This window comes from Empidonax traillii, unplaced genomic scaffold (assembly GCF_003031625.1).
Source record: "Empidonax traillii isolate 1590-97213 ecotype Southwest subspecies unplaced genomic scaffold, ASM303162v1 scaffold208:size1045274, whole genome shotgun sequence".
Lineage (NCBI taxonomy): Eukaryota > Metazoa > Chordata > Aves > Passeriformes > Tyrannidae > Empidonax > Empidonax traillii.
In genome coordinates, this window is record NW_020955401.1 from 944,838 (window position 1) to 960,702 (window position 15,865).

The 15,865-nt window shown below is 41.4% G+C and overlaps 1 protein-coding gene across 1 annotated transcript in view; it reads left to right on the plus strand.

Moving 5' to 3' along the window:
* The window catches only part of DSCAM (DS cell adhesion molecule), a gene marked incomplete at its 3' end in the record, with an annotated part of 78,572 nt that extends 75,778 nt beyond the window's left edge, over positions 1 to 2,794 (plus strand). The window contains exon 3 of the mRNA XM_027887387.1: positions 2,648 to 2,794. Within this exon, the coding sequence (XP_027743188.1) occupies positions 2,648 to 2,794 (147 nt within the window). The remainder of the gene's footprint in view (positions 1 to 2,647) is intronic.
* Between the last annotated feature and the right edge of the window lie 13,071 nt (positions 2,795 to 15,865).

Sequence of the window (15,865 nt, forward strand, 5' to 3'; positions counted from 1 at the left end):
AGAAATGCCCCTTTACCTCTTTTCTTTCCCTTTTTTAACCTTTTACCACTCATTTCTCCATTTGACTCAATTTCTCAGTTAATCTGAGGTTTGGATAACAAGTTAAACAAGTCCCCTTCCTTCATGTGAACTGATACTGTGTGTCAGAGCTGTCACTGTGCCTGATGGCAGACAATAGTTATTAGTGAGCATCTTTTCCAAAGGCACGTGTAGTCCCTCAGTCATAGCAAAACACAACTTTGAGAGCCTTCAGTGCACAGCAGCAAGTGCATTTCATGCTCAGGTGATAAACCCTGTTGCTGCTGAAATGCGAAACTGTGAATTTCATTTGTTTATGTGGTGCTTTCACGAGAAATCTGAGCACTATTTCAGGTTGGCCCTGACTGGGATGATTTTAGAGGGGCCTTTTCTAACCCCTTCTCTGTCTCCTCCTGCTTGCAGTGCCCCTCCAACAGCAACAGGCTTTCCTAAAAATGCAGCAGCTTTGTGGAGCTTCTGTTCATAGCTCAAGGACTGACACAGCTCTGCCCATTCTCAGGGTTGCCTGGAGAAAGTCTGAGCCTCACCTACCTGTTTCCCCAAGGATAGGGGAAGCAGATACAAAACTTCCAGCTCACAAATTATTGCAATTGTGCTTTTTCGTGTAATTTTGCATGTAGTGCAACACACATCCCCAACCCCTCCAAAAACAAATCCCCCACACCAGTGAACCCAAACCCAACCCTCTTCCAGGCCTGTCCCACCTGGGATTAAAGGTGCATGTCTCCTTTTTATCTTCAAGATTCCTTTTGCAGTCATGGCAGGGAAGAGTATATTTTTTTAGCAAAGGAATTCCCATATAAATTAATGACTTGGGGACTTGGGATTTAAAAAAAAAAAAAAAAATTGAAAGTGAAAATCGTCAGTTTATTCATGGGAAGTGTCAAAACTATGATCTGGAAACAGATGGGGGGGCCTCCTAAATCACAGTAATGTAAATTTTTTTAAGCTAAGATGTGAATAAACCTCTTTACAGTTTTTGTGCCCCACATGGTTTCTGTGGTTTTGGGCCAGATTTTCAAAATGGCCAACTGCTCTGAAAAGCACAAATACCTTTAGCAGTGTGTTAGGATATTGCTGCTAAGCAGGCCTGTTCTGTAAATGATGGCTGGAGCAGGAGCTTTAGACAAAAGTCAGCCTCATTAAGATGATCTATGTGCCATTCCCTCAGTGTAGAACAAGATTAGGGGGCTGCTTCATCACAGGGCAGCCACTGTTGTAAAGTCGCTGCATTAAAGTGTTTAAAATATCAGTTCAACACTTACAACAGGGTTAGGAATCTTAAACTTTGATTAAAAATAAATTATTTTCTTAAAAACTAGTGGTGGCTATCTTAAATAGAAATTTTTTTTTTCTTTTAAAAAAGATATTTAATTTTTAATTGAATTTATTTTTATTAAATTTACTTTTTAGTTAGGGCTTCTAACAGTTATGTTGTTATAGCAAGGTTTGGGGTGGAGAACTTCACTCTTCCTTCTTGCGGTGGTAGTGCTGGACCTGAAAGCTTGATGCTGTTTGCATTTGTGAAGTCTACAGTTACATCTCAGTAGCCTGCCTTTTTTTTTCATGAAATACATTGTAAATGGGGCTGACTCTTAGAAAGCCCAGTGCTCCTGATGTATAGAAATGCTTTTGTAAGCTCTGAAAAGGATTCACTGGCTTCACCTGTCCTGTCTCCCCCACTTACATGTTGCAGTGGACAATATCTGTCTTCTCCCTGCTCTACCACCTTCTCTAACCATTGCTCACGGAAATTTTCATCCCTTAATTCTTCATGGAATTATTTCCGAGCCAGGATTTTCCTTCTTTCCATTCTCCTACACAACACAACTGCATATCATCCCAGCAATACTGGGATTTCTCCAGTTGTGCTTTTATCCTCTTTTTCCGTCCAGCTGTGCTTTTTTCTTTCTGTTCATTAAATTAATTCTTTCAGATGCGAGACAAGTAAGTCTGCACCTAAGTGTTTTTTTGAATTGGGCTGTTTTTTACTGTAACATGTTTTTACTTGCTGCAATCATGCTTTTGTTTCTGTTCTCTTACCATTATCTGATTTCTTTCAGGGCTGGTCAATCCAGTGTAGCTCTCACCTTACGTACTCTCATTTCTCTGTGTTTCTGAGACACTTTGGTTTTTCTCTCTTGCTGTCACCTCCATTGATTTTTCTCCTTTAGTTCTGACTTCTTCAAAACCCTGAATGACACTGACCTTCTCCTCTCCCCTCTGGATGTCTAATTCACACGCAGAACCTGCATGTTCCTCGTGCCCTCTGACAGGGCAGAAAACCCTTCGCGAAGGGAAACACGGCACGAGAAACTAGACAAGTTAACAGGAGGCATAACACCATTTACCCACATCCACACGCAGTCCTTACCTCAGGATGAGGTGGGGGGAAGAGCACAGGAACGGCGACACGCAGATTTTGAGCAAACAAACAGCTCTGGGAACGCTTTCAGATACTAACTTTGCAAAAGGGTGTCCTTTTTACCGAGGCAGAAGAGCTCACAACCTGAGCCGCCTTCTCGGGGGGTGGGGGCTTTGCGAGGCTGACCGAGGAGATGGATGAGATGTTGTTTAATGGCACCTCTTTTTTCCTCCCCCCTTCCAGTTTTACGGGAACCCTATACAGTCCGTGTGGAGGACCAGAAAGCCATGAGAGGCAATGTAGCAGTGTTCAAGTGCATTATCCCCTCCTCTGTGGAGGCATACATCACTGTTGTCTCATGGGAGAAAGACACAGTCTCGCTTGTCTCAGGTAGGCTCTTATGGTTTTCCTTCCCGACTGGCAATGGCAGGGATGTGTCCTGGTTGTTTTTTGTCCCCCCTCTACCCCCCCCCCCCCCCCCCCAAATGCCTGATGTTTCCTCGGAGTCAATTATAGCTGGACGGGATGTCATCCTTTCACTTCAGCGTTGCTGCGTCCCTGTGACTGGGTGTGTGACGTGAAGGCTTCAGACAGCCCCGCTTGAGGGGAAAATAACATGGTTTTTGCTTTATACCAGACACAAAACCAGCTTTCTGGTGCTGTGGAAGGGGGTTTGTGTTTTAACTTTGATAAAGGACTCCCACGTGCCAAAGAAATTTGAGTGTCATAAAACATGTGCTGGGTTGTAATTGGTTTGTTTTTTTTTTAAACTCACAACGCTACTCGTGGATTAGAAGAAATCCAGAGTCTAAATTTGTTTGGTTATGTTTAAATGAGGTATGTAATTGATATTTATACTTTCACAGCATTTTAATCCCAGACATCTTCACAGATAACACTGGAGGTTTAAGCACAGGGTAAACTGTGCCATAATCTGAACATATTGAAGTGAAACAATCTATACTAAAGCATTTATGTGCATTAATCTATTTACTGGCAAACTGAGGAAATGTGAGGCATTTTTCAGGAAGTACAGGGAATTCAGGCAAAGAATACCTAACATTTTAAAGCACAAACATTCTAAGAAATTCATGGGAGAAGGAAAACGTAGGGAGAATATTTTCAGTATAGTACATATCTAAATTGTATGTATTACACACATGCTGCTGTTGTTACACATACAAATGATTTATGTGTGAAGAAATTGGAAATGTATTGGTCCAGGGTTATGCAGAACGGAAAAAAACCAGTTTGAGTTAAATGTTGCTGCAGAATATATTTAAGAATACATTCGTGTTTATGATCCTTCAGTGTGTGGAAATGTTTTTTCTAACATCCTCAGGATATTAATGATCTTTTCCTTCTGACAAATTGATGGAAATATCTGTGTCTCTATTATGACTCATATTATAGATTTCATTCCTCTCTGTGTTTTACTGATTCCTGACATCACCTTGTTCTGTTTTGGTTGTTTGTTTGTTTTCAAAAACTGCATTTCAAAGAGCTTTCTAAGGATTTGGTAGATATTTAAGTACCATGTAACTGATGATCAGTTGTTCTGCATTACTGGTGCACTGTTTAAGCCTGGTGAATTCACTTCCTTATTATGCTCTCAGATTTTAATAGGAAATGTTATTTTTGTCATTGAGCAACTGAAATGGAGTGTGTTCACAAGTCAGAGTTGTATTTAAATACACAAATAAGCTTTCCATTATTCTTTAAATAGCAATACAGAAATATGCTTGAGATTATCAGAACTATGATTATTTTATGCAACAGTGGATGGATGTGGTTATTTTCCCTTTTATCTCAAAATAGGCTGCTACATGATGCACTTTTATCTGTATGTGTGAGTATTGGCTGTGGAAAAAAATTGTATGTCTGTGTGGTTAACTACCTAATTTTTTTTTCTTTTAAGTTTGTTCGTTATGAATCGTAAGAAAAAATTACATATTTTCTCAGTCAACATAGATGGTAACCTCTCAATCTTATTTTTTTTTATGAGCTGAACTCTAGTACCTTGTACCTTTGTGATATCCCTGAGTGGCTCAATCCTGCCCTTCCCCCTGGAATCAGGAGTAGGGCACACAGGTCTCTGTAATCCCTTCTTTAGGGAAGAAAATATGGCAATTCTGCAGACCACCATGGCTTCTACTTACAGACAATTTCATTTTGATGGGATTATATTGGTTTTAACCCCAAACTTTTGGGGGATAAAAGTGTGTAATAACATTTAACTATATAGACCTAAATCTAATAATTTACTTTTCTTAATGCAACCTCTGGCTGTGGTTGACAAGGCTGCCATCATAAAATATCTATTACAAACTTTAACAAGTTTCTAATTATCTCACAATCCCTTAACTCTGCAGTTGGCAGCACCCTAAATGGAAATAAAACATAATTCATTACAACTGATGCTATTTAAAAACTCAGTTTATCCCCTTGGGGGTCATGTCACAGAATAGATTTAGTTTCAGAAATGAAATCACAGGTTAGATGACAGGTCAGTGCTACCTGTTGTGCAAGGGCAGGAGGGAGGCAGGAAAACATCGCTCCACTTTAACCACAGGGACGGCAAGATTTGTTTGTTCACCATTTAATACTCTGTGACTGCAGCTTAATAGTGAGAGCATTTGAAAACCTTAACCTACTCGTGTTTTGCCCATAATCAATTTTGCAATAATCTGGCCACGAACCCAAATGAGAGGTATTGATCAAGCCTGTCTTAGAATGCCAGTGCTGATGAATAGGATGCAAGACATAACATGACTATTGAGCTGTTTCCCTAATGATCAATAATCCAAGGAAATGCATATTCTTGCTTATACAGCCCCAACTTGCATGTTTGGTGTAGTTTTGTTTCTTTTTTCTTTGTACTAGACCAGAATAATTAGTGTGCTTTTAATCTCACCATTAAATATCTGAAATATCAAGTTCAGATTTGTTTTCTTCTTGTTTCTCAATATAACTGATGTATTGATTATTCATTAGCATCAGCAAAAATAAGAGTCACCTTGAGGGGAAACCTCTGCCATGAAAGAGCAAGAATATAAAAAGATTTACACTTGGAGAATGATGGTTGTCGTGGTTTGAGGTGGACGAGTCTTTTTTGGGAAAACAAGGTAGTCTTTATGGAACAACAAGAAAAAGCAAAGAGAAAAAAAGGTGGGGAAGAGGATTAAGATGAGAAAAACATTTTCTGAAGGGAGCTACAAGAAGGATGGAGAGAGACTGCTTACAACAGCATGTGGTGATAGGACAAGGGGGAGTGGGTTCAAACTGACAGAGAGTGGGGTTAGATTGGATATTAGGAAGAAATTTTTCCCTAGGAGGGTGAGGAGGGCCCTGGCACAGGTTGCCCAGAGGAGTTGTAGATTCTTCATCCCTGAAAGTGTCCAGTGTTGGACGGGGTTTGGAACATCCTGGGCTAGTGGAAGGTGTCCCTGCCCATGGCAGGGGGTGGAACTGCATGAGCTGTAAGGGCCCTTCCAACCCAAACCGTTCTGCCCTTCTGTGATTTTCATTGGGATAATTTATCCATTCAAAATGGAAGATACAAGTAGCCCAGGAAGCTTAAACCTTACAGCAGGGAATGGGAGACCCCCTAAGACAAGAAACAGGGAAGCTTTTCAGTGGAGGAGCTTTATAAGCAAGTGGACCAATAGAGAAGATGTTGGTTTTTTTTTTTCTTTTCTGCATGACTTAAACCCCAATGCGCTATTTCCAAGAACAATTTAGAGTAAATATTTCACGTATCTGTCTATCTGTAGTGCAATTCTGACTACGAGGATAGAGAGATCTGTAGATGAACCAGAATCCTTTATTGCAGCTGCTACTGATCTAGATACCGGCTCTCTTTTTATATACATGTAAAATTTTAAACAAACAAACAAACAGACAAAAAAAAACCCACAAGAAAAGCAGCGTTTTTACTTTTATAATATAAAAATATCCTACCCTTTTAGAAAGAGTGTCTAAGAAGGGTATTGCTTGATTAAAACAGGATGATGTTTTCTGAGCATATCTGCTTTTGTCTGTGTGCTTAATTTTCAGAGAGCACAATGATGTCCACAGTAATCAAAGTGTGGAAAAAACAGAGCTGGGCAAAAAACATCTTCTGTTTCCTGGCTGCAATTTTATGTCATGCCTTCAGGTTATTGTAAAGTAATTGGGAATTGAAACATATTAAGACCTATTGCTGGAGCATTTCCAGGGAGTATCCCAATAGGTCAGACTCCATGTTCAATAGACGGGAAGGTGCCTATGTTTGGAGGCAGAAATACCAATTTTTATGAAGTCTCCATGTGCAAGGACAGCTGCGGACTGAAAAGGTGTGCCTGTGCTCGTCTGTCTCTCAGGGGAACAGCTACATAATTGGGGTTTTGCTCCTACACTTTGTCTTTCCATGTGGCAGCAAATCTGAGGCCAAAAAGCTTTTCCAGGGTGTCCTCTAGGGGCCAAGGTAGCAAAAAAAAAAAAAAAAAAAAAAAAAGATTTTAAAAGCAAGGCAAAACCCAATTACTTGGATGAATCTATTTGGAGGAAAAGTGGAAAGCCCCGGCCTCCAACAGCAAATAATACACAGAAACATTTTCGTAATGGAAAGCTCCATTTTGAATAATAATAGTGAGATGAAATATTCAGCCATCTCCACTGCATACAGCTGTGTTACAAACTCTCTGACAGAGAAGGACAACAGCAGACCTTGGCAGCTGTCAGTCTGCTCCAGATGCATCAAGTGAGCCGTATTTGCCTCTTTGTGTCCTCTAGCAAAAGCAGTCAAACTGTGCAGAGGTGCCTGTGCTGCCTGAGAAGCTGTGAGGTGTCAGCAAATTAGAAGGACTGATGGTAGTTCTGAGAAGTCTCAAGGGGCTCACAAAGTGCAGGTTTACTGCTGTACCAACCTCTGCAGCTGGAACTTCAGGCTCTCTTCTCAAAATCCTACTTTAAAGAGTTTGATACTGTCATTGGAATTGAGGCTGACTCTGAAATTCATTTGAATTACAACAGGGAAAGTAATGATGTGCAGTGTTCTCTTGGATCAGTAACCAGCTCTTATGTGTTTTCATTAGATGACACTAAACATAAAAGCTTAAATCCTCCTAGAACACTGTATGATGGATAGCTGCATAAATCTTGCTCAAAAGCTTCCTTTCCCTCTTAACTGCTTTCCTTCCCAAAGCGTTTCCCAAAGGAAAGAGACTTTTGGAATCAGCTTTGTGTTGACCTTGTAACCGCCGACAACAGCCAAAGTTCCTGCAGGACCAAAGGGTGCAGCAAAGAATGTTTTTGTAATAACAGCCATAAACCCAAGGAACAATAGTGTAGAAAAGTGCCACGGATTTTGTGCTTTGGCTTCCACTGAGCAAGTGCCAGGCAGGTGGGAGTCTAGTCCTTGGTTCGTTCCTTCTTCACGCGCAGAACAGCGAAGCTGAGCTAGAAAGGAAGGTAAAATAACTGCTGGTTCTGCTCTGCCTGGGTAAAAAACAGAGAGCAGCGTCCATCCACGCCTTAATTAGTCCCGGAGAGAGCAAAGGATGGGTGTGGCTGTAGGAGAAGGAGGGCAGAAAGAGATTGCTAAAATTGAAGGTCAGGGATCAGCAGAGAGAACAGAGCAGAAGGGAGCACAGCTGTAAACAAAGAGAAAGGCTGAGGAATTAACACGGGTCTGTCACTACATACTGTACTTCTGTTATGGATCCCTCCTACCCTGACGCTGATAACTGCAAGGCATTTGGAGTTTTTCTGTGTGTCTGAATAGCTCAGTGCCAGGAGCAGGATCATGAATAGGTTCGTGCCCTGACCTTTCCGAATTCCCATGTTCCCGCCTAATGACATCTGATTTATACATGGAGTGTGACTGCTCAAAAAAAAAAAAAAAAAAAAAAAAAAAAAAAAAAAAAAAAAAAAAAAAAAAAAAAAAAAAAAAAAAAAAAAAAAAAAAAAAAAAAAGTAGAAAAGGAGACAGACAGATAATATGGACTGTGCACAATGGCATAAAGGCTGCACCGAAGGAATAGCAGCTCTGAGGGAAGGTGGGTGAGCACGGGTGGAACAGAGCTCCCTGAAGGGCTGTGACTGATGTGCTGGTGACAGCAGATGAGCCTTCCAGCCACGGTACTTCCCATCAGCCAGGAATTAGTCACACTGGACCACGGCTTGAGAAGTGTCACTGATGTACAGCGACCTACATTTGGTGTAATGAATTGCATTATTTATTTACACACAGTTCCTCAAGTCTCGTCTTTAAAAGGCTCAGGGGCTCTTGGATCTCTTTTGTGCACAAAGGGCTTTTCTGAACTGCTGCGGTTGCCAGTCAAGCAGTCAGTGTTTGCCAGTAGTTATCACGTGGTGACATCTGAAATACAGCACTGCAGTTTGTGCTGGGGTTTGGAGATTACAGCAGAGGTTCAGCTCACACAGAGCAATCACTGTGTTTTCAGCCAAGAGGTTTGTACTTTCAGGAAGGAAAAGAGATTATCTCTTTATGTAGAGTGGTCCTGTGTGCAGAGTCCTGTGATCAGAATGAGACTGCTGTGGGTGATCATAAGGATGAAGTCCAGCCTTTTGATTGCAACTGTGTCTAGTCATGAGCTATGATGTTTCTTGCTTCAGTTTGACATCAGTGATGATGACCAGAGTTGCCAAAAAACAGGCATTCAGCATACATTTCCCCTGTGCCACTGGATGCTCTAGATGCAAGAGTTTTCCTGGTTCCAGGTGGAGTGAGATGAAGAGGACAACTTTTTTTATGCTTAGGTATTTGAGCATATCTAAAATTCTGTATGCAAACTACCTTCTACCAGAAATTTGCCAGCGAGGCTTAATTCTGCTATTCAAAGTTGTGACAGCACAGAATGTTTTGGTAAAAAGTACAGCAACCAAACCCCTCCATCTGCTGAACATCCTTGACTCCCTGGAAAGCTGCTGTGAGTGGCATTCAGCCATGCTCGGGTCAGGCTGTAGGTTTGCTGTTACAGTAATGTGTTTTCCAGGCTTCTTGAAGACTTGTAAAGTGCACTTGCCCATCTCCAAAGACAATATATTGCTTCCTCACTTTCCCTTTCAGCAAGGTTATTTTCCTGAGGGAACCAGGAAGAAGTTACTTCCTGCATTATTTAACAAAAGGCCGGTTTTCCACGTTTTTTCCTGAGAGCTCTGCTCTTTTAGGAGGACAGTGTCTTATAATATTAGAAAGTGGAAACGGTAAAAACTTAGCACTTCTTGCTAATAAAAAATATTTTTCACACTCTGTCTTAATTGTAAATTAAAAATGTAAGGAGACGTGTTTAAAACTGCTCATTGAAGGAAGCTGTAGTGAGGTAGGGGGTCGGTCTCTTCACCCAGGTAACAAGAGATAGGACAAGAGAAAATGGCCTCAGGTTGTGCCAGGGGAGGTTTAGACTGGATATTGGGAAAAATTTCCTCGCTGGAAGGGGTGGCCAGAACAGGCTTCCCAGGGAAGTGGTGAAATCACCAGCCCTGGAAGTGCTAAAACCACCCATGGATGTGGCACTCGGGGACACAGTTTGGTGGTGGATGTGGCAGTGCTGGGTTAATGGTTGGACTTGATGATCTCAGAGATCTTTTCCAGCTTAAATGATTCTATGACTCTGTGGCCTTTCCTCTGGCCACTCTGTGCTTGCTTCCTACTGCACTACAGTGGAGTATTTTGATCAGGTGAATCTTTAATAATTATGGCTGTGGTATCCTTAGTGCTGGATTCAACAGGGATTTCGGCAGCTTTGTGGGAGGCAGGTGTTTGGAGCGACTTGAAGGGATGAAGGTGGAAAGCATCTGATCCACATGTCAAAGAGTCACATTTTGATATCACAGAGGAAAGTGAGTGATGTTATTCTGGTAGAAGGGTGGTTTCTGATCCTTTAATCAGCACAGGGAAAGCTTGTGGAATGGAGGTGTTAATATCAAGGAGACTGTTATTTTCCCGTGGAGGGAACTTGCAGATTTTCCTCCGTGTGACGGGGTGTTTTGGCCGTTCTGAGAGCATAGAACATTGGTGGCTGCTTGTGAGAAATGGAGGAGAAAAGTATCTTTGGGTGGGGTGTCTTGGTGCTTAAAATGCAGAAAGCCAAAATTTGCTCTGTCTCACTATATCCAGAAATTTTAATTACTAATTGGATGCACAAATAGTAGTAGTGGCTTTGGCATTGCAGTAATGAAGCATGTCTAAGAGACAAGTGTGTCATAATTTTTCCCCCCTTCTGTCACGGCTCAGTTTTGGGACAGCCCTCCATTTCCATCACTGGGAGGGATTGTTTTCCTCTGCTCGCTTCAAAACCAACCAAGAAAGCCAAAACCAAACCCAACAACCCCGTAGTGCTTTCTCTATTTTTTATCTCAACTCTTTAATTTATTTTTCTGTCTGCTTAAATTAAAGCATGTGAAAAAACTTGATTGGATTCAGGCCCTCTTTAGAATTGCTTTTGCCTTGTGAATTGAAGAGAGAGAGAGAGAGGGAGATTGCAAGTCTGTATGCTGTGTTAAGGCTTCAAATATTTTTTTTTTTTTTTTTTAAACATGCCTGGCTCTCCCTTTCCCTCTCTGTATCCATCAGTGTGTGTATACAGATACATATACATATATATGGGCACTTATCACATCTCTCTCTGGGCCTGAGGGTCTGTTGGACCATGCATAACATTATCCAATCTGATGCCCAAACTGTTCTGTTTTACCACCTTGTTATTGATGTTGCCAGTCATGAAGAGGTTTCTTTCAGCATGGTTGAATCCAGTGACACAGTTAGTCTTTCACTGGAAATATCTGTGTCACATTATTTTCTCCCCAGATGTACTTGAAATTTCTTTCATTTTCCTGGCTGAATCCCATTTTATCGCCTGGCCAGCTTTTTCTGGCCCCCACAGTCCCTGCAATATTAATTCTCTCCGGGGTTTTGCAAACCCTTCAAATAAATATGGCCTGTGTTTTAATTAACTGGATGTTTACCAGATCTTTATTAAAGGTGAAATTAGAGCAGACTGGCTGCGAACCTTCACAGGTGCTCCCTCAACATTTTTCCATTTTGCCTTTCCTCTTTGTTTATGAATTTTTTTTCAGGCAGTTTTTGGTTCATATACTTTTTCTTAAATAACTGAAGCAATATTTTTATTGCTTTGATTTGATTGCAGGATTTTTTTTTTTTTGGGGGGGTGGTGGTTTTGTAGACAGCAAGGCTCAGATTTGGTATCAAAATTCTAGGAACAGGAACACAGTTTGATGAATCAGTGTGCTAGGTTTAGGTCTGATTTTGTTATTTAATTTTTTTGTTTTTGGAATAAATAGTGGTTGTAGCATTGTTTTCTTCCTTATAAATCTGCTCTGCCAGTAGCTTGTGATCTTGTCACCTTCCTGAAGGCAGTGGATAAGCAGGTGACCACATTAAGCCACTGTATGCTTGAGGTTTCCCATCAAAACTCTGTCTAACCTGAGCAAACAGCCAATGAGCTCTGACAGTTTTGATATGAGGGGACAAAATTGATGCATGAGATCCATTTTAATGAGTTTGTGCCTTGCTACTGGGAATTCTTTATACCATACAGCTTCTGCCTGTGTAGGTGGTTCAGCTGCACTCTGGGAGGACCAGAATGGCAAAACTGCCACCAGCTGTGATTTGTTTAGGTCATTTTTAATATCCAAAGACTTTTTAACACCAAGGAAATCTTTAGAGGTGACATCTAGAAGAAACAGAAATATCCTAGTCTTGAGTGTTGTAATAAGTGACTGATTTCAACTAAAACAACATTGTGGAGCACGGTGCTGTTAAGTTTATAAATCCCCATTTTTTTTAGGGTTGTAGATTGGCCATACAGGTGCTCATTTGGTTTCTCTTCCCTGTTGAGAGTCCAGTTTTAATTGAAAGGCTCATTAGAAGAATGACTCGTTAGAAAGAACTGGAAATATATCACTGGTGGAGATTGTTTCATTTGTTGTGGCATCAGTGTTGTACCTGGGTTGCTAAACTGTAAAGGCATATTTTAGTTGCATGTGTGTTTTCTCTTTGGAGGAAGGTTACAATGGAGGCCAGGTGACCTTTTAGTTAGAATAAAGTGAATTTTTAAAGCCTGTGATGTGGTGTGTGGGTTCGACCTGTGTAACTGCATGGGGCCAGGTGCTCCATCCTGCTGCAAAAGGGGGTGGATGCAAAGGCTGAACATTTTATGTTGTAAGCAGTTGCTGTACCAAAATGCCCAGAAAACTTAAAGCCAGTGATTTTTTTTTTTTTTTAATAAAAGTGAGAGTACAGAAGAAAGATAGAACTGTTAAGATGTCACCACCCCCATCGAAACTGCTTTAAAATTGCAATTACAGATATTTTTTTTCACAGCAGGAGTAGCCTATCAGTTTTGTTTGTTCACGTTTGCTCGGTTTGAATTAAACGCTGTGTGTTCTTATCATGCACTTGAAGGCTGTTGGTGTCGAATGAGCCGAAATGTTTGCTGAGGGCCACGCAGACCGATGAGATGCCAGAGCAATGTGATTCACACAGAGCCGTCAACAAAAGCAGGTCAACAGGATTGAGCAAGAAAGGAAAAAAAAAAAATAAAATCAATAAATCTTTGAATTAATCATGCAGCTGCCAGAGAGAATTATGGGTGTGTGAAATGAAGGCTGTAGGTACATATCCACTTACTCTTTCCTACCTCGTTGTGTCCTTTCCTGTGCCTGCAAGTTTCCTTTCCCTTGCTGCCACCTGAGCGGCCCCGTGTTTGTTTGGGCACCTTCGTGGAATACTCAGCAGTCATTTTGAAGTAGCTGGTTCAGTTTTGATCCCAGAAATCCCCCTTTTCTCTCTCTCTCTCCCTCTCTCTCTCTCTCTCTCTCTCTCCATACACCAATTCCTCACTGACTGTTGTGTGCACTCAAAGTGAATTAATACGGGGATTTCACCTCGGCATAAAACTAAGATTGCACATCTTGTGCAATGAATTGGACCGAAAGCAGCTACTGCTTCGGTGAACAGAGGAGGGAGTTAAAAATTCATGCTGGCTCTGCTGACATCTCAGGTGAGGGGATGCTCTTGCTGAGCCCTCGTGCAGCAGCATGGCTGGGGACTGAGCCCTGGTGTGAGGGCTAAAGTCCCCCTAACCTGGGCCAGATCTTCCCCCTGGGGCTGGCACCCACCTCTGCCTCACAGATGTGGCCAGTGAATGTCCCTGCCAGGAGGGAATGTGTCACAGCCTGCTCTGTGAAGCTGGACAGTGATCAGGTGCAGCCTTGGAGAACAACTCCCTCAGGAGGGGCAGAGGAGGGGCAGGCACTGATCTCTTCCCTATGGTGACCAGTGACAGGACCCGAGGGAATGGCCTGAAGTTGTGCCAAGGGAGGTTTAGGTTGGATCTCAGGAAAAAGTTCTTCCCCCAGAGGGTGGTTGGGCACTGAACAGGCTCCCCAGGGCAGTGGGCACAGCACCAAGGCTGCCAGAGCACAAGAAGTGTTTGGATGATGGTCTCAGGCACAGGGTGTGACTCTTGGGGATGGTCCTGTGCAGGGCTAAGGGTTGGACTCAGGTCCTTTTGGGTCCCTTCCAACTCAAGGGTACCTCAAGGTGGGGTAATTTGACCTTTGAGAGGACTGTGAGGAATTGTGAATTAAGAGGTGCATCCTGTGTGTGTTTCTGTGGTTTCAGCTCTATGTTTTGGTTTCATTCTCTCCTTCTCCTTGGAAGGATTTGTTCTTCCTTGTGGTGGCCTGGAGGGATGATCCTGTACAGCTTCCCCGGGCAAAACTTTACTGCTGTTCTGTGGTCTGAGAGCAAGAAAGGACAGTAAAATGAACACCTTGGCATCTTTATATCTTTATCTCCCCCGAAGAGGATGCAGAGGTCCCTCCTCTGTCCCAGCTTCTCTCTCCAGCTGCAGAACTTGGTCATGCACCAGGGCAAGGATGTCTCCTTGGCTCCCTGCCCAGGGATCAAGTCTGGCTCTCTTCCAGCTGGGGGATAGCCCAGTGCTGGATGCTTTCACTTTCACTGCAAATTCAAATTAATTTTTCCCTTTTCATCCGTGGCTTTCTTTGCAAAGGGACAGTGATATTCATAAAATCCCCAGGAACGATTGCCCTGCTACTTGTGGAAGGTCAGGGCAGGCTCTGTTCAGGGATTATATATTCCAGAAGGGAAAACAAAGCTGACATGCAACATTGCTGTTTTTCAATTGCATGCCTAGGGACTTTTTTTCCCCTTTTCCCCCCCTCCCTTCTCCATTAAAACACGGAACGACATTCCTGACACGCTCAGAAAAAACGTTGGGGTTCAGCTGTGGAGATGAATTTAATTTTTGAACTAGCAAAGAGACAAAGAGATTCTAATTTTCTAGCAGCAGAGATTTTAATTTTTTTACTGCCCTCCCTTTGTAAAATATCCTGCCCAACTGTACCTACTGAAATACCATTGTTTAGTAAACCCACATTTTATTCTTTAGGGAGACATAAACCATACAAAAGTAGCATCTTTTTCTTCTGATATTTCTCTTGCAGCTGATCCTCCAGGCAATACCTGAGTGATAATCATGTAAAAAAATATTTCCCGCTGTTCTTTTAGACTTACATTTGTTTAGTGCCTGTAAGAGCTCTTTCTCAGTGCTGAGCACAGAGAATCCTTCCATGCGCTCTGTTTTCCCTTCCAATTTAAAGCTGCTTTTCACAGAAAACTGATGAGAAATGCATTTGTTTAAAAACTAGGAGGTGTATCTGAGATGAAAAATAAAATAATGACACGAACTGAAATGCTAAAAATCACTATATAGAAATACACAACTGTGCTGTAATAACCCTGATCCCTTAAATGTACAAAACAGTATAAAGATTTAAAGCTATTAATAAAATTATATAGATATATTCCGTACAAAGAAATAGGCATTGTAGTCAGTGTGTTCTGAAAGCAAAACATTTCTGTAAAATAAATTTTTAATATAGAATTTCACAAGAGTGCAGGAGTTTCAACAAGCATAAAAATCTTTACATTTATGTGCAGCAGAATTAAAAATATTTTCATTCGTAATGTATTTATCTGAAATACTTTGCAATAAATTCCTAATTATTATAAAACATGGAAGCAGCTGCCAATGTGAGGGGAGAGGTTAGGAAAAGAAAACTGAGGAACAAAAGAAAGCAGGAAAATAATAAATGCTAATATTGTATTGTATTTAAATGGGGAAGTCTTAAGGAATAATCCAGAGAAATAAGGGGATTGATCATCTACATAATTTTTAATCTGCTTAATTTTTTTTTTTTGAGTTTGAAAGTGTACTGGATATCATGAAATCTTTGCTTTTGTTTGTTTGTTTGTTTGTTTGTTTTTCCTTTCTGAAAACAAATAAGGCATTCATTTTCTTGGAAAAATTAAGTTAGAGCAAGGAAAGCAAAACTGATCTGCTTTTCAAAGTGGACATTTATGACTTGCTGAAAAGCAATTTCAGGGCTGGGAAGCAAAAGTGCCCC